This window comes from Mycteria americana, chromosome 1 (assembly GCF_035582795.1).
Source record: "Mycteria americana isolate JAX WOST 10 ecotype Jacksonville Zoo and Gardens chromosome 1, USCA_MyAme_1.0, whole genome shotgun sequence".
Lineage (NCBI taxonomy): Eukaryota > Metazoa > Chordata > Aves > Ciconiiformes > Ciconiidae > Mycteria > Mycteria americana.
In genome coordinates, this window is record NC_134365.1 from 81772035 (window position 1) to 81791856 (window position 19822).

The following is a 19822-nucleotide window of genomic DNA, read 5'->3' on the forward strand; positions in this document are numbered from 1 at the left end:
CCTTCATGAAAAATTCTATCCCTACCCTAAAATTCTGTGAAATTATTAGAAAACTCATTAAGAAAAATTTACTTATATGAAAAGTCATGTTTTCGTAGAAGCTTCTGTTTGCAAAACAACCTTTTATTTCAGACTTTTCCATCAGATCTGAACCACTTGTTGCATAGAGACTTACATGATATATGCACTTAGTTACATTCTGAAACCTTCAGTGGGCTGTTACAATAGTCTGTTTTCCAGAAAAGAAAGTATAACCACAATACCAAGTTGAGCCTTTGGGGGTTGCTTAAGTTTCTCATTAAACTGATGTTCAAGTACATGTAGCATTTTTCCTTAGTGTGGCAACTTGCCAGTTTAACATTGGGGAAATTCAGATGCTTATAAATTAAGTTTATAAGTAAGTTTGTTGAAATGACAAATCAGATTTCGAAAACTGAAATGGGAGTTTCCGTCTCTCATTGCGTTATAGTGCAGTGCCCTCCACTGGCCAAATGTCCTCACTTAAAAATAAAAGAGCAAAAATTCTCTGAAAAATTACTTTTCAGACTAAAAACTAAAAAAGCCTCCAAAAAACCTCAGAAGCAGTGTCAAATTCTTAGAAAAGGTTACTACATAATGGCACCAATTTATACTAATGCCAGCCTTGCTTTCATATTACATGGTAATAAAAACACTTTGGGTGTTGAAATAAATCCTGAAGCAGCCTTTTTAAAGAGTTCAAAATTAGAGGTGACAATACAAAAATAGATAGTACTAAAAAGTGTAACTTAACATGAGGCCTTATAATGGTAAAAAGCATACAACCAGATCAGCAATTACTGCTGTCAGTTGAATTTTCACTATTTTACCTTTTTCAGTTCAGATATGACAGACCCACATCTAAATTTCTCTTTGAAGCACTTAATAATGCTTTTGAGGGCAGTGGACAGAACTAGTTGCGTCAGTACTACCTATATTAGATGTAACCGAGAGTGAGGATTAATAAGTGTCAAGAGCCAACAGCACAACAAGAAAGCTGGAAACAAGATAAATGCCCTCCCTTCATGTTACTGTGGATCGCCCATTTATTAGTTTTTCATCTGTCCCTCTCACTTCATTTTATGTTTGTTTCAAAAATATGGATGAAATGTAAATGCGGTGATGGTAGGCAAACCATAACATCTTCAGGAATATTCTGTACTCTGACCAGCCTTGCTGCTGTTATTTGGCCAACCCACTCCTCTTGGGTGATGTTACCTCTTATAATACCATTTCCTTCACCAGCTGGTTGATGGCCAGTATTGCTTCACAACTTTCTCCAACACCTACGTTACCTGATATACTTCACAACTTTCTCCAGTACCTGAGCTACCTACGTTAGCTCAGTGACAATATGGGCAATATTTACATGATCCCTCAAGTGCCTGATTATGCTTTCAAAAATTAAGAACAACAGTATTTTAAAATAATCCATGAACATGTGCAAAAGGACAACAGGTGGTACAATAGATCTAGCTGATGGTTAAGGACCCTAGCCGTCCCTATCTTAGTAATAAAAGCATTATTAATGAGCTTTCAGTAGATTCAATTATCCTACACAAGATTACTATCTTATTATTAGATCTAATGATATTCAATGTGATAGATTTGCTGGTGATAAGGTGAACTGTTTCTTTAACAAGACTAAAAGCAATAAGCTATAGGAGGAAGTTATGATAAAAATACAAAGACAACTGCTGTTTGCACAGATAGACCAAAACCACAGAAAGGTTGAATATATGCTTAGTGTCAAGAGTGGCACACTGTTGGATTTTCAAGCAGAGCCAAAGAAGGACACAAAAATATTCTTAAGTCCCTGGTAAAACCTTCACTGCCATCTACAGATGGAGGGAACAACTGGAAGTCTGAAATAAAGCTGAAAGATGGATTTAACAACCCTTTTTTCAAGTGCTGATCAATAACTTTAAAAGGGGCATACAGCACCATTTTATTTGAGCACATCTAATGTAAGCTTTAAGACGTAGCATAAGTTTTATAGTTTGTTCCATTCACTTGGTATAAAATTTCTGTGTTAGTGGGAAATAGAGGAAACTAGTCATATTTCTTATCTGCCAATCCTATGATAAACTACTTCCATTAGAAAAAAAGAAAACACAACACTGTTCCTAAACTTGTTTTTAAGGAGAAAAGCTAGATGCCAAGGCTAACCATGAAGCATCTTCCTTTGACTATAGTTGCATGGATTCCTAACAATGGTGTGATTTTCCACTCCAGTAAGCAGCAGTGCTAAGTGTCCATCCTCCCCTATCTCTGTATATCCCAGTTCTGGTGAAGTAGGGAGCAGCTTTGGTGCTCTGTTCTTCCAGGCAGCCTGGAGCGAGCACAAACACCAACAAACAAGAATAACTTCTTTGACTCATTAAGCCTCAATCCTCACAGAAGATTCTGTTCCTCATTGAAGATTAATTTGTGATACTCCTTTTGTATCAGGATTCACCAATGATGACACAGAGCAAGGCATTCAGTCATTCTCACCCTCAGAATCTCATTTTCTGCTGTTAGAAGGAAGTGCTACATTGTAGGCCTTGAAGTTTTGCAGCCATTGCCTTACCTCAGATCTATCTTTTCATCCCTCCTCAGGGTTCTTATATAGCTTATGGCAATCAGCCTTTTTTTTTTTTTTTTAAAGCAGATATTCCCACTTCCTTTCATTGTGCAATAACCATGTACTAATGCTGGGTTGATTTTGCAGATCTTCCTTTGCACAATCTAAGAGCTGTTTTTCACACTATGAGCTTGAAAGAAAAAAACTGGAGGTGGGAACAGTGGGTATCTGGTTGCTTCCACATTCAGATCTCTATGCTTCTATTACATCATTTTAAGACCTCAAACTGAAACAGTCAGCCATTTTCACAGCCACATTACACATAGGTTAATACATAGGAATGTAGCAGAAGTACATAAATGCTTTCTAAACTTTTGCATAGAATTGTTTTAGCCAGAATTGTATTAAACCCACAGTTCCCTAACGTGATTTGACTCTGTTGTGGACAGGGCCTCAGAAAGAAGAGCAACTGTTGGTCTCACTCTCAACCCATGAAAAGTAATTAAGACCCCACTTTCCTGTGGGGAACAGGTGTAGCTATCACTTCCCTGGCAGCCTGTTCCAGCTGAAGAGTTATTACTACAGCTGTTCAGCTGACAGCAATTACCACTGACGATGGTCATTGTATGTGGATCTCACCTTCTAAAGGTTTCCTCCCAAGAGAGCTGACGTGATGACTGCTGAACTGTAGCGTTACACTGCTTTCTGCTAAGAGACCAACTGACATTTACCTTTATGTGACCTTAGTGAGCTACAAAATGCATTCTCAACCACAGTTGCTTAACCATGCTGACATATAGAATTTCTAACTTTTGCTTTTCCTTATAGTGTGAAGAGCTTTAAACACCACAGCTTTAAACCACAGAACTCTGAAAAACAAAAACAGGATGTCTGCTTCTAAAGCTGGTGCTGTGTGTATTTTTCCTGAGACTGTGCTATCTGGGACCAAGTTGGTGTAATCTTTCAATACAGTCTATTGGCCAAATTCTCTCTTTCCTGCTGGAAGGTTAACTCTGGTGTGTATGACAGAAAATATTTTCATGGCCAAGGATTGTTGTCATCACAACCTGCGTAACAACAGGACCAGCTGGAGATAAAAAAAATCAAGGCTTAAAGCTATGTTCAGTGGTCTCCTTTACTCTTGCAAAGCTCCACTGCAGCCAGGAAGAATCCAGAAAGAGACAAACACAATTTGGACAATTCAACATGGGAACAACGATAGCAGAAAACCAAATCCCATATAGTAGATACTCTCCCCCCTCACAGAAGATGCTCACTTCTCCTTAGTAAAGCATACCAAGTCTCTGAAGGTGGCAGAACCTTTGCTTACTTTCCAGAATCTCTTTTCCCCCTTGGATGATCAACAGGCACTGGATTTATTGCATGTGACAACTCCAGTTAGTGGCAGGGTGTACAAGTTAATACCCCCTGCCTCCTCCAGGTTATTGTGGTTCAAAACATGAAATCAAGGGCCAACAGATACGAATCCTCTGTAAAGACAGGAGCATACAAAAAAAAATGAAAAGGAGCAAGCAAAGGAACAGGTAGAGGACTCAAGGCCATCTGAAATAGGATGCCTCAGCAACTTCCACACCAATGCCAAAACCTCATGTCACAAGTCTCCCTACATGCTGGGGAGGATTCCTTCCCAAATGAAATCTCAATTGTCACAGGCTGCAGCCTTACAGCTGCATGTCCCTTAATCAGAGGTCATTTACAGGCCTTCCCTAGTCCTGTAACCATGCCCTGTAGGAAGCTCCCTCCCTTCCAAGATCCTCCATTGTACACTGTGTTCAGTTCATACAAATGTTTGTTTCAATTTACACAGGACCACAGCAAGCTTCTCACTTGTGCCCATTATTTTAACTGCTATTGTTTCTTCTTCTTCCACAAAAGTGGGTTTTGATACTGCAAGAGTATGTTAGTGGAGGTCTACAGGACTTGTAGTTGACTATCTTGCTTGTCAGTCAAGCCACATACCCATCCCCGAAGACTGTGTCACTTAACACAGGTAAAGCACAGCTCAATTATAATTTCTGGTTTGAACCAGCTGTTGGGAGTGGCTGGCCTTAAATGTTTGGACTAGGAAGAAGGATCAAAAATCTGCTAAGGTTTGTCCCTGCTCTCATTCTGATGTGTATTTCTCCTCCTTTCTTCCTTTTGTCACTTACCAAATTCTTACACACTTTGAGAGGTTTTATTTGCATTTTTGTTGCTTATGGACACAGATCAAGAATTGATCTTATAGGTTACTCATTTTACAGACCTCAATAGCATGAGCTCTTTCCTCAAAGACCTTGTGATATACATGATAGGCTGCATCAGACAGATAAAACAGTCCTGCCAACAATGGATAGGGGACAAGACTTAACGAAAAAATGCAGAAATCACAGCCTGCCACTTGCTTAATCAGTGCCATTTGGAGTAATCTCTTGCCTCTTTCACTAGTAAACAATCTGTTACAGAGATACAGGAATTTGCCACGAATTATTTTTACAAGCAGGCCTAATTCTATACCAGGTCCTCTGTCCTTCTGTCACAACATCTCTGTGCATACAGTAGGAAATTGGGAAGAAAGAGGGCTTCAAGACATAACATCACGTAGAAAGATGCACTATGTTGTGTGTGCACTATGTTGAATTAAGTTGGATGAAGGATCCATCTTCAAATTGTTCCATTTTACATCTTCCACTAAACAATCAGGTGATATAAAGAAAGTGCTGAGTGGTTAGCAAGAAAAAGCAAAGTGATAAAAATGAACTTTCCGGCTCTAGAAGTAACATTCTCAAGGTTTAGGCCTTCCCTAATGTATAACTTAATTTAGACACTGTTACCAATCTGTGTAGAATACTAACCCTAAGGACCACGCAAACATGCTGTAATGAGTCAAATATAATCGCTGTTTTTTTCTAGGTTTCAAAGCACAGACAAAACATAATTTTGCAGTCTCTCTATGCACTGATGGGAGACAATCTGAAAAATTGGGTTGGTAAGTACATCAGGCAATAAGGTAGTCTAAGCATTTATTGTTAAAAACAGAATTACTCATCAACTCTTTGAAATTTACATATTTATTTCACCTGTCAGATTTGCTTATTCTTTAACAACATCATTCTTATTCAACTTTGGACACCTCAGAAGCAGCCAGTATAAAACAACATAGCTCCACTCAGGTCAGCAACCACATGAGACTTTTACCCCCGACAGCCTGGGCCAGAGATATTCAGCAAGAACTTCACAGAATTATATCTTGAATATGATGCTTTTGTTCCCTAGCTCAGGAGGTTGCATTCTTCCACATTTTTGCCCAGATCACTGGAAACAAACATCATTCCAACTATCTAAAGGATCCAAAGAAGCTATATTTCTACAGAAAGGTATCTTAAGCTCAATTTCCAAGCTTGCTATTTGGTTTTGTTTTTATTGACACCTTCCACCCGGACAGCATACCTTCTCTAAGTTTGCATGGATCACTAACATCAGAAGTCCAATACTGGATGTATTAACCACTGAAACCTGGGCAGTGCTGCAACCCACTGAACTGGTTTGCTTTCACTCAAGACACATTCTTAAATAGTAGTATCATCAGTTTCCAACCAGCCTGATAGGTTTTGCTAAGCAACCACTTCAGTCATTGTGAGACTAATGCACATGTGTAGATTGTGCAACACGTGCTTGTCCAAGGCAGCATGGCTCAAGGGTAGGAACTCTGTTCTCCTGGGACAGTATCTGCCTTCCCACACAATGAAGGGAGTCTTGAAGATAGTATGGCCAAAAGTAAAGGTTACTGTCATCAGAGAACATCCCTCCTATCATCTGTCTAGCAGAGAGGATTTCAGAAGAATCTACTGTTCACATTACAGAAAAAAAACCCTCAAAACATTACAGTTGTAGACCTGACATTTCATGTTTAATAATCAACATAGCACCTTACAAAGATTAAAAAATTACCAGTTACTGGCTTTGAAATAAAGGTATAAAGGAGATTGATTTTGTAACTCATAACGTTTGTTGAAGACAAGGAAAACTTTGCCTTTTGGCAGCTTGACAAAGTTAAGCTTGACTTCACAAAAAAGTGCTCCATGTGAAACCGTCATCATCGTAGCATACTAAACTGTTATGTGAAAGCCATGTTTTCACTTACTTCGCAAACTGAGAAGGTTCATTGCATATATATACACCTTTGGCTGAATTCTACTCTTGGAAGACTTTTTGTCTAATTCATTGACTGCATTGTGACTCTAGAATGAAGATTTGTTGCGCTGTTTATCAAATGCATGTTATTCCCAAATGAGATAAACCCACTTTCCATTCTGTAGTTCACTCCAAGGAGGGGGGGGACGACGACAGAATCTAACTAGCACATAACTCCACAGCATGAAACAACATCTATGTGAACAAATAGAATAACTCTTTATTCTAACCAGGTAAACAAGCAGAATAAAAGTGGCACTTTTAACAGAAAAAAAAAAAAATCCCCATCACAAATTCCAAGGCACACTAGTGTAGGGGATACATTACTAAGTGCAAAGCAAAAGCCATGCTGTTTTGGAAAGCTCACACACCAAAGCAAGTATAGCACACATGAAGACTTACCTGCTTATACTTCTGCTAAAAGACAAGACAAATAGTCACGCTAAGTATATCTAATATTCATGCAGAAGACATATGAATATCAGGCAAATACAGTGTTACTATCTTATTGTTTGCATTAGAAATGGCAGTTTAACACCCAGATACAAACATACATCAGGTTCTGTGCTTGTCCAACAAAGTTCACAATTTGAATAATGAGATACTACATTCCTACTCAAGAATCAGGACAACTCTTAAATGAATGCATCCTACTACGTAGAATTACACACATATAAAATGAGATTATCAGTGATAAAGGTGAAAACTGGCATGCTTGACTTCAGAAGCATAAAGCTATACGAAACGGTTTTTCAGCTTTGCTTTTACACAGTCCCTTTATAACTTTATATTACATCTATAACTTTTGACCTTGTTTTCTGCACATTTGAAGTTCATTACAAATATTCAGAAGCTAAAATTTTTACGCATATATATACATATATAGCAGGTCTTAGAATTTAATAATCATTAATTTAGCAGTATTTAGTTGCAAGATCATTCTGTTTATATGCTCCTGACATCCACTTCAAGAGGACTTAATGAATTGATAGTATATTACTTTAAACTTTGTAGCGTATTACTTCAAATATGCTCCATATTTTGAATTTTTTTTCATTTGTATATTTGGTTAGCTTTCTACTATTCCTTTTCTTACTTTCCACACAAGAGAGGAATGCATTTAAACTCTAAGATGAGCTAGAAACTCGGGTACAGTTTCCAAGGTGCACTATACAGAATAACATACGATACCACCATTTTTCAGGCACTAAATAGTACAAATAAGATTACAACTGTTTCTTTCCAAATGCAAAATCCTGCGCTTGCACTGTGCTGATTAAAAAAAAAAAAAAAAAAAAAAAAAAAAAACAAAACCAATTTTAATGGAACAATTTGTAATTCTCTGATTTGAAAGAAGGTTAAAAATAAAGCACGTTTGGAAAATACAAGCACCAGGATATTGTGTATAAAAGCATAGTATAGTTACTATAGATTTAGTAGTATCATATCATCTATATGAGTTACCTGGACAGAAAGTAACCATATGATGTGAAATAAAACATCTAGAAAGCACCCACACTCACTATAGATTGGAATCACATTGCTTTCAAATTCATCCTGAACACCATTGTCTGTATTTTTCCCCATCTGAAGGCAAGCAACAATTTTTGTTCTTCTTTTCAATCTCACATATTTACTAAAGGTTTTTTCCAATGACAATGCCATATTTTCTCTTGCAAGCGTGAACTCAGGTGAGTTTTCACCAACATTAACATAACATCCAAATGACTAGTTAGACCTTCATGAGCTTGTGCCAGCTATACCGTACCTTTAGGCCATATATCACTGCTAACTCAAGAGTTCTATTCACTAGCATTGTTTGTATCAGTTTCAGCATGTAAGATAAAGCCTTAGTATGATACCTGGATGCTCTGGTCCATCCAGGCCTTGCTATATGCTTTAATGCTCTGCTTCACATTTGAAATTTACTCCAGATTTGCCATTCCCAACACTGGAATTGTACATTATAGGACAAAAGCATGAAGGTTACTCAAATATCCTGTCAAAACACAATATGGAGGTGTCCTGCATGAAGATACTGTTATGCTTATTTCAAGAAATAGGCATTTGCTAAACCAAATACAAGCAACGTGAAAGATCATTCAGCAATTGCAGTGAACTCACTGATAATGGGGACTTTCTGTCCTGGTCAAGCCAGACACCTTCAGCATCTCTTTAATAACCTTGCTTTCATATTTTTGGAACATAATTTCCTTACAAGTGTGTCTACTTTATCAAAATATTACACATAATGTAGACTTTCTATTTTCAGGCTGTATCTATAAATGACTATTTCATTTATGTTTCCAATCAATTCATACGTTATTCATATTAGGAGTGCTTTAGAGCTCCAACTGATTCAGAATTCCACAAAGTATAAACCTACCTGTAAAACTAAATCTCAGGAGCTGTGTCAGCTGCCTTAAAAAGTAAAACAACAAAGACACCGAGACTGCAAGCCACCCATCGCAGAGCAATGCTTCTCTTTCCAGGTGTCTGACTACTTCCATTAAACTTAAAGCTCAACTTGCATTTTGTAGAAATGTTCAATAAGATCAAACTCATAATCACTTCAAGTGCAGCCAGCCAAAGAATAATACTTTTATTCTGTGACAAGTCTCCCTCATGATCAATGAGCATTTATATTATCAATTAAAAAGCTGTTGTTTCACTTACTGTGCCACATCGGATACAGCGGGCAGTGGCAACTCTTCTGGTATGAGGTCAATGTCATCAGTGAAGCTGTTGGCCCGTGACATTTCTTGGGTATTCCCTTCTAAACATCTTTTCACTGCACAAATAATTCAAAGAAATCATAATACATTAGGGAGACAACATATACAAGCTCTTTCCCTTGCTTAAGATATTATGGAGTTGATTCAATAAATGGTTCTAATATGAGACATGGCTTTCTTTTTTGTCAGAATCAGTGAAGTTGATGCTTATATGCCATACAACAACATATATGTGCATATACATAGCTCAAATACACAGGAACCTCTTAGAAGAAAGGCTTCTCTTCTTGAGGACTGTCTCCCCGTAAGCAGAAATTCACCATATCTAAAATTTCAATGTCGGCATGACAATAGACAGAAACAACCTGACTTTCATTTCCTCAGTTAATACTATTTGATACATATACTTTAATTTCTCTAAAACCCTTCTTTAAAATTGTATTGCTATTATCATATAAACAGCACTTTTTTTTCCAAGTATTCTATTTGGTCACCATATTCACCAGTGTTCAAAAATTCTCCCACGGACCAGGGAAGAGCCTCAGGTGTTTGAATGCAGACAGCTCAGCAGGGTAACCATGATGGATACGAAGCTGTACTGTAGCTCAGCTTATGTTCCAAGCATAAGTAAGCTACAAATTTCATTACAGATTGGGAAGACATATGATGGCAAATGAATGAAGGAGTTCACTCACAGACTGCAAAGAACAGGGAAGTGTGGCTATCCCTGTAACTGATGAAAACAGCTTGATTATGCTTTAAAAAGCTCTAGCCCCAATATTCATTTCCATCAAGCATAGGGCTGACTTCTCCCACTATAAATGTGAAGTATACATTTACCTGCCTTTCTGAGTTCAGTTGCATCAATATTCACAAGCAATTTCTGCTTTAAGGTCTTTTCAGTATCTTTTCCTGTATTTGTTTTGTTCAAAACCTATGAAGTACATCTAGCTTAAATTGCTGTGATCTGAAATAGCAATTTTTTTCATGACTACTAGTGATCCTAACAGTTTCTAAGGAAGCTGTCTATTTTAGTTTTGATCATTCTTGAAAGCTTGGCACATACAGTTATGAGCTGGCAGAGTCTAACTTGGAAAGAGGGTAGGATGACGCATATAAATTCAAGGGAGAAAAAAATATAAATGTTTGCAGGGGGTGGAAGGAATCTCTAAAATTAAGTGTCAAACCAAAGAAGTAAAAGACTAAGTGGTGTCACTTGCATATACTGTGATGGGTAAGAAGAAAAAAAACAACCCACATGACAAAGAGAAAGCTTGCCTCCTAGAAAACTAAATTGTTGAAGTCTCAAGCTAATTCTACAGCACCACTTTGGCTGGACTACATTCAAGCTAAATAGTAAAAAGCATACAACATCAGAGCTTACTATCAGAAAAGCCATAGCATAAATGGCAAGGACTGAAAATGAATTCTATGGAATATAATTATAAAATGGCATAACTGAACATATAGTCAACCAAAGGCAGAGTTAAGTCACTGTGCCCATGTAAGGCATAATCAAATTAAAAGGAAAACATTGTATTGCTAGCAATTCCTACTACCCAATGGACTGCTGAAATGGTAGAGGAAGGACCTAGTTAATTCATGGGGCTTTGCTTCCTTTATAGCACGAGACATATTAAAATTACTGCAATGCATTTGTCATGATAAGAAGTAGCATTATATTTTATATCTGTCATTTTAAAGGTTTGGTCCATATTGCCTTATCAAACTTCTCTCTGTCTCATCACACTGCTGTTTGCAATCTGCATCCATGGGTTCTTAAAAAAAAAAAACCCTAATTGTTTACATTTGCTTGCTAATTCCTTTTCTGAGAAGTGTTCACTACTACAATGGCTCTTTGCTCCATTGTAACATGCTAGTTATGAGAAGAGAGACAACAGTAGCATGCCAGTTGTGGAACCTTCACATTCTCATTATTCCCATTTGTGGATGCTGTGCTGAGAGCTGCAGAACCACTCTGCTGTTACTCCAGGGTGCTCCTAGAACGCCTGCTTCTCAGACCATGGACCTTCTGCAGAGACATGTAGAATATAATCCTGGGCTTAATGGCCTCAGCTGGTGCTTGGTTACCTACATAACCATGGCAAGCTTCTGTTCCCTCTTTATGTAGGGTAAAAGCATGCGAGTTTTCTTTTTGGTGAAGACTTTGCTACGATTATCTGTGACAGTCTCATCCCACAAGTAGTACACATACATTTCATTCCTACAAGCATTTTGAAAAAGACAATGATGTGATTATGTACTTTATACAAACAGTTCTGTAACATATTCTCCATAGTTAATTTTATTAGTTGAAGATGTGCACTTTGTCCCATAAAACTAAGTATTTGGGTGTGGTGTCCAAGATTGCCTCCCTGCTTCCCCTCTCCCCTCCCACACTTCCCACATGGTCAGATCTGTGACAGAACAATTTTTGCCAGTTTGGTTACAGGCTACATTTATCTCAAAAACCTGCCTCTAGTGTACAGGAGTATTAAGAGAAGGAAGAGTTTCTCCCAGTACCACTGCTCTTAAGCATCCAGGTAAAGCAGAAATCACAGCTCTGAGGCTCATAATATTTGGGTGCTGATATTATAAGATACCCTACTACTCTCAGAGCCACTTGACTCAATTTAGAGTCAGTTCAGGTTCATGTTTTGTGAAGTATTAAGCCACCACAAGAGAATACCTGTTTTGTCCTGGTAACCCTAACAATAAAAGCTATTTAATACTACATCCCTTTATGCTTTTATCACCCATTAATTCTGTGTGTTCCTACTTTAAAATATTAACCCGTTAATAATGTTTTCTGGGCCACACACCCAAACATTACTGTTAATGGTAAATGCAAGTAACATGTCCTCTGTTCTAAATATTTTCTGTCCTTAAGGTGACTGTCAAGAGTCGTGACCAGTTATCTTCTTATTTGAAACACTCTTTCTGGAACCAACTCAGTTTCTGAAGTTAACTGTCACTTTACCTGAGTGAACTTCCAGAACCCATTTAGACAGCAATGTTCAGTCATAAATCAAAATTCCCAAAAATCACACAAAAAGGAACAAAAATATTTTTTGAATGTCAAGAAGCCATAAGCTTCTGAGCAATGAAGTAATTCATAATAATCATTCATGATAATGCTTTCATTTTGAGGAAGTGTGGAGCATTAAAATACATTTAACACATGGCAGTGATGCTTTCCAGAAATAAAACTCAAAGTTGTGAGGTCCAGCTACTACATATGGTAAGTTTGTAACAGCTGCAGCTCAAGCCAGAACAACTATATCTTCCCTCTCTATATTTATTTTAAAAAGCTTTCCTTTTACAAACTGACTTTATGGGAATGAATGCCTAATTTTTGTTGTTGCAGAGTAGCAAGGAGGGGAGGCAAGGAAATATGAAGGGTAAAGAGAAGAGAAGCCCTCTTTCCTTTCCACATGGTACTACTCACAATATGAAGAAGCTGTACCTATTCGGTTATAAAATATATAATATTTTCTGAGCATGAAGAGTTGGAGGCAGCAAATTGAAAATACAGACTACAACAAGTTGAAAATACAAAGTACAACAAATACCAGTGAATTCCATAGACCTAGCAATCCATGAAACAGATCAACTCCTTAAATGAAACAGCAAAAGGAAAGCTAAGTTTCATATACCTCTGTTTTTTCCTTCAGTGTCAGTTTCTAAAATGGCAAGAACATATAATAAACACATCCAAACATAACCCAGAGATATTTTTGTAATACTGCTTAGCTTTATCTAACCTTAGATTCCTTATCTGTCTTACACTAACTACTGTCTTTGTAGTATGGGGAAAAAGTGAACTCCCAATTTACAACTGCAGTAGAAAATATGATTGCACATGGTTCCCATTACCTTGGTCACCTCAAATAGGTAATGCCTACCAATACCAGGACAAAATAACCACGAAGATTTTGCCCTGTTCTCTTCTCAGATAAAGAAGGTGGGAAAAAAAGAAAAAGCAGGTCTCTTCTATTGCAAATAATTCCAACTTACTGTTTTTATTAGGAGTTTTCGTATTCACCAAAAACAACTCAAACACAAATTTAAAGATAATTCATACCATTTCCACACAGTCTACTTTACAAAAGTCTGCAGACAATTGCAGTGGCTGCTTACGTTATATAGAAGGGAGGGTACCTGCAGTAGCTACTCCTAGGAATACAAACACCAAAGAACTTGAATGAAGGGAGATATTTAGCAAATTAAACTGGGAAAACTCAGACACGTGGATAGAAACAGATGGCAAACTTGAGACAGTTTAACATAAAACATTTCCTGTCGCACGAATATTTATTCCTCAAATTGTTAAGTAATAGATTGTGTGAAGACAATGCCAAGTACCTGGTGACAGGGGAGAGCTCACAGAGCAGATGGATAATGATGACCAGGAAAGCTGTAGAGCTGCATGTAAAAATGCAGGCTGGAGAAGGGCCAGATGGGACATAAAGGGTAAGCTAAACCAGCCTTCAACCAAAGCAGTAAAAAGATTAACGTGTAGAGAGCAGTGATGAGGGTAAGGTCTCCTCTACCCGATGAAAGTAAGGGTGGGGGATTTTCTGTTTGTCTGGGGGTTTTGCTTGTTTGATTGGTTGTTTTTAAAACAGAATATTATAAAAAAAACAGGCTTAAGAGACCAAAAGTAAATTCCGATCTGTTCCTTCCGTGCCACTGTCTTTTAGTCACTTTCACCCATTTCGATTATTCTGTTTCTTAGGACAAGGACTTATTAGTGCTAGAAAAGTTATCCTATATAGAATAACTCTTAAATGACATAATCTGTGAGAGAAAAGTAACAAGACAGCATTTTGTGAGATGCATTTTTATCACTATTATATGCTTAGCAAGAACTTAATATGAACAGTAAGCTGACAACAGAAACAGTAAATCCATAACTGGCTTCTTGATAATATACAAAGTTAAAATGCAAATATACTCCCAAATTTTATTTTTTTACTGAATTCATTTGGAATGGGCACATAATCAAAATTATTATGACACCTAACTCACTTTAAGTTACAGTAAAACTTTTCTTTGTTAACAAAATATGAAAATAAAGAACCAATTTCATCTGTAAATTTAACTACATGTTTAACAATTGGAAACAAAGCAAGTTTATCAGCTTATTTACAGTGAGACCAATTGACTAGATTTTTTTAAAGGTGCCTAAACCCAATTTTCCAGTATGAGAGACATTCAGTAAAATTTCCTAAATTCCATATGCACTTGAAAAAAAAAAAAATCTGCTCTGCACACTGCATTGACAGAAAATTTCATTGTTTGGTTTAACTATTTCCATAGCAATTATCACTTTAAAAGACTGTATGTGCACAATATGCAGTATGGGTGACATAGCACTAGGAAAAAAGGAAAACCTCTTAATTTTTGTTCATTCCCACTCCGTGACACATCTAAGCTAAAAACCTTTGCTTTCTTTACAGTCAATGGAGAAAAGGAAAAGGAAGCATCTCTGAAGAATGACTGTCAGTCCAACCTCAGACAACCGCGTTATACTTACAATGCACATACCTTGATTCCATGTGCAAGGTAGGTGGGATCAATCCAGCCTAAAAGTTGACACTATCAGTTGACTGCTTACCGACTTTCAGATCAGAAGGTGTTAAAACGCACTCTCTCGTAACACCAGGCTCCACTACTCAATGTAACAAATGTCTATGAAGTAAACATATGATTTGTTTAACTTCATATGTAAGGCTGTACCTTGACAGAAAAATCCAGGGGATGACTATGCTTCCTTTATCCACAGGAAAGAAGTACCTGTGAGATCACAGCATTACTTCTTATCTTCTTTCTTGTGGCAGGAACTCATATCACCTCACGGCCCAAAACGCAGTATCTTTAAAGCTGTATTGAGATGCAAACTGGTTTGGGGCCTAGACTGAGACATTTCCAAATCCCTACTTTCCTCAGAAAAAAAGGAAACTTAATGGCTTATGAAAGCCAAGGCACCTATAAGTGTCTGACACCTGACCACCAGCCTGCCTTTAAAAACCTCTTCAACTTTGCTATTATTATTCATTTCAGCAGCCAAATGGTATTCAAGCTCATCTGAGCAGTCATGTTGGAAGAATATGTCAAAACATATCACTAGCATAAACTGAATAACCTCTTTATTAACATTGTATTATGAGAGATTTTCTTCATTACTATTGTGGACCTAAAGTGTCAGGAGTGTACTCAGTACTAGTCTAAATAAGAAAGAGCTATTTTTATCTTAGTTTTCTGTTAAGATGTTAAAAATCTGAGCATCTGAAGCTGGAATTTTAAATCGTTACTAGGTACTCAAATATAAGCCATCTGCAAATGCCAAATACTCAGATTGTCCCATACACAACTCTAAGAGCTACAAGTGCCCAGTGCAGTTAAAAAAGCCAAGCCACTTTTTGTACCTAATTTTAGGCATCTAAATTTATTGTCATTAGACACACAGCTGATACTGCAATTCTTGTACGTTCTCCCCATATTTGATTTTGCTCCCAGAAGACCTGCAGAATCAGAGCACAATGAATTAAACAGTAGTTTGCTAGCAGAACAGAAATAAAAGAGCATCTGAAAAAGTGAATTGAGGAATAAGAATAAATTGGTATTTGCTGCAAACATATTGCTAAGTATATGCGAAAAGTGCCATGCACTGTTACTGCTGTACCTAGTTACATGTTTGGCTGCAAGTGTTTTAGATAAACTTCAACATCTGGTTTCCTGTGTATCTGATTTGAAACAATCAGCACTCAAAATGCACTAATGCTGACTTTATTTGTCGTACATTCTTTTGTTTAGATAAGCCTGCAGGCCAAATTACATACTTACTTACACCCCATGAAACCATAATCACTCATTACATGTCTAATGGGACAGCATGGAGATGAGTAAATGAGTACCAACAAATAATTCAAAATCACAAACGCACGTAGTACTGGAAAACACACAGAGAGAAAACAATGAAACATACTTTTGAATGCATCTGAAGATGCTGTTACCTACGCGACTGCCTGAACATCCTTGTAAGACCTAGCAAACAAGAAGGATGAAGCATACTCACAAAAAAAACCCACCGAAAAAATTCTACAGCATCATAAATATAGGTCTACTAAAGAAAAGTACATTCAGCACAAAATCAGCTTATTTTCTTTAAATGAAACATATTGGCTTAGAATATTTAGCTGAATATTTTGTGTGAAATAACTTGCAAAGTGAGCAAACGTGCATACCACTGAACCTGTGTAATGTTTGGCGTTAACTGACAAGCAGGTTTGTTGATAGCTTCAGAAAAGTGGTCAGGGACCAATTGCACAAAGAGTTGTAAGTACCTTCTCATACACAGATATGACCTGTCAGAAGACAATTGGAGATTAATGGAGCATAGTAGAGAAGCACGCAGTGTTGGTGCCACTCACTATCTGCTCAGATAGCAAGCTACGATTTCCATTGCACTCAGTTCAGTCCCTTTCAAAAGCATTAAGTTAAGACGGGATTTTCCTTGGCCAATTTAATGAGAGCAAATTAATTATTTTTTAAATGTCTACTGATTGTGCTGTGATAAAAGCATTAATGATCAACTAAAAACATGAAAACATAGAGCTAAGTGACAAAGAAGAGCTACTAATCTAGCTATTTTAACTCTTACATTTCTGGTTGTATTATGCTCCGGATTGTTTTTCAGTTTTCTTCATGGGAATGACCCACAATAGAAAACTGTTTTCAGTTCCTTGTCAGGATAGCAAGCTAAAATTTGTTCCAAAAAAATGACAGGTGCAAATGGTTTTTTTTTTAACAGTGCTAAATGCAGCTAGCTTTGAGTGAGCTGTAGTCATACTACATGTTGGACAATAATATGAATATTTACCACGTGTCTAGGTATGTGGTCCAACTGCCTGGATGCTTCACTCCGGCCTCCTGCCTTTCACAGGAGAAAAGAAACAGCATTTCAGGAGTATGTACAACTCTGTCAGCCAGACAACTTTTTCCATGCATATGCATAACATGCCCTTAGAGCCTCTACTCGTTACAACAAAATTTACCTTTATGGACTTTTGTTCTCCATCTTACTGAGCCAAACAGACTAGAAGACCCCAAAGACAAGGAAGCCAGAGAAACAGAAGGCCTGTAACTGAACCCTAGAGGGGTTTCTAATTCTCAACCTGAATCATCCATAGAAATCTCCCATCTGTTTAAGATACAGGGTCTACACATGTGTATCTCGGGTAGGTAGCCCTTCCCAGGTTTCTATGTGGATATAGAAGTGAACATTGACATCTTTGTTTTAACATTTCTTCTCTCTTGGGCTCTGTTCCAGAAAAAAGTAATGCCTTTTTTCTTATGAAAGCTATTTCTCCTAAACAGAAAAAAAAAGCAGGCTTCCAAACTCAGTCAAATGTATGTGGCTGACATGGGTGGTAATAAGGGGTAAGGTCTGGCTAAGAGGTTGGAAAACATATTTTCGTGGTTGGTTGGGGAAGAGGAGCATTCAGAGAAACCCACAGAGTGAATTGCACAGAAGATACAGTTCAGCTATTAAGTTGTGCCACATGGCAATAGCAGGAGGATTGTGACAGCAGGAAAAATACAGTAAGTGAAATCAATAGGAGAAAGAGCACTTGTCCAAAGCAAAGCACCTACCTACCTATCTTACCTACACACTTCCCAGACCTTGAGGTTATCCTTCTTCAAGTGAGGACAGCAGGTACCTCATCTCCTCAAACTTCTCCTAGCAAAAATCTGTCTTGGGATGTATTTTAACACATTTATGTTGCCAACTCAGCTTCGTGATCAACAAGAAATCCCTATATATCCTTCCTCTCCTGTTTCTCTTTCTTTGCAGGTTTACTAGCTTAATACTACATAGCCTTACATTAAACATTTCAGTAAGTGGGCAAATCTGCAGTCATAGCTTTCTGCAGAGTAGCTCCAATTCTGCCACAGTAGTTTACGTTTGCCATTAACATTTGGTGGCTGAAATAGCACAGAATAAGTTGCTGACATATATTGTCAGCAGTGAGCTACTTTTCCTGCATACGTTAGGCCCAAATGCTGCCACTAGTCCAGGAGGAATGTGAACTGGACACCTTTGGGAAAGCATCTAACAAGACAAGTTGTAGTCAAATGACATCAAGAAAACAGTGTTTCTCAATACTCTACAGCAAAGTATTTTTACTCATTTCAACTTTGAAAAGTATCTCTTTTTCTCTTAACTGAAGCCTCATTCTGTTTCTTTTGCTCATCTGCGACAATCCGTGTGTCCACAGATATACAGTAAGAACAGTCAAGAAAAATAAGACACAGTAAGACAAGACACAATAAGACAAGATACAGTAAGAACAGTCAAGAAAAATAAGACAAAAATAGCTGCAAAAGTGATCCTTCTCCACTGCTTGTTTTTTTTTGTTAAAGGACAAGAAGAACTTGACCTTAAAATGAAACAATTAATAGTCAGTGAAATGTAATTTGGCAGCTTGTTATCTCTGCAGGGAGAGCTCTTAACACATACAAACTCTTAGAATTACACATAGGGAATGTATCATGTAATATAAATATATAGAATTACTTTCCATTATGGGATTCAGAACTGTCATTATAGTAAAAATGTTTATTTTAAAAAGGAAGTACAGTTTTAGTGTGGCTATTAAAGAAAATAAACCAGTCTGAAAATGTTTTTATTTTTCATGACTGTTAATGGTCAAAGCATACAAATTGCAATGACAGTAAAATTAGAAACATTTTCCAAATTGTTGTCAATGTTTTGACTCACAAGGACACAAAACCCAGTTATTGTAATTACAGTGAAATATGCCACAATTATTTGCTGGTCTAATACAGTTCTTTGCATCACACAATTGAATCCTTGTAGAACAATTTCCCATTGACTAGCAGTTAATCGTGAATTCAAGACATACAACATTGTTACCAATGCACTTATTCTGTTCTGACTGGAAAAATGCTGTAAATTAAAGTAAATCTTAATACTGGAGAAAATAATTGCCATATTCATCCTAAAACTCAAAGCAAGTTCAGCAAAATAATCTGTAGCTATTGACTGCACTAAACCAAAACTATTCCTACCAAAAGCTCCAGCTGTTATCTTGTATATTCCAGGTGAAAAGAAACAATATTTTATGGGAGCGTTCCCTTCCTATTTCAAATATATTCACTCTGAATACTTATTTGCTAAATAATGAATGTGAAGATTTTTAGGTAGGGCAGTAATTTGAGTAAAGGTCTAAATTACAACTATTAAAAAAGGAATTCAAAATAGCCATTGTTATGTGTACTC

General features: G+C 37.1%; 1 protein-coding gene across 1 annotated transcript in view; it reads right to left on the minus strand.

Annotated features, from left to right (window-relative positions):
• The window catches only part of LOC142412572 (potassium voltage-gated channel subfamily KQT member 1-like), a 525781-nt gene that overhangs the window by 407146 nt on the left and 98813 nt on the right, over positions 1–19822 (minus strand). Inside the window, exon 11 of the mRNA XM_075508061.1 lies at positions 9455–9569. Within this exon, the coding sequence (XP_075364176.1) occupies positions 9455–9569 (115 nt within the window). The remainder of the gene's footprint in view (positions 1–9454; positions 9570–19822) is intronic.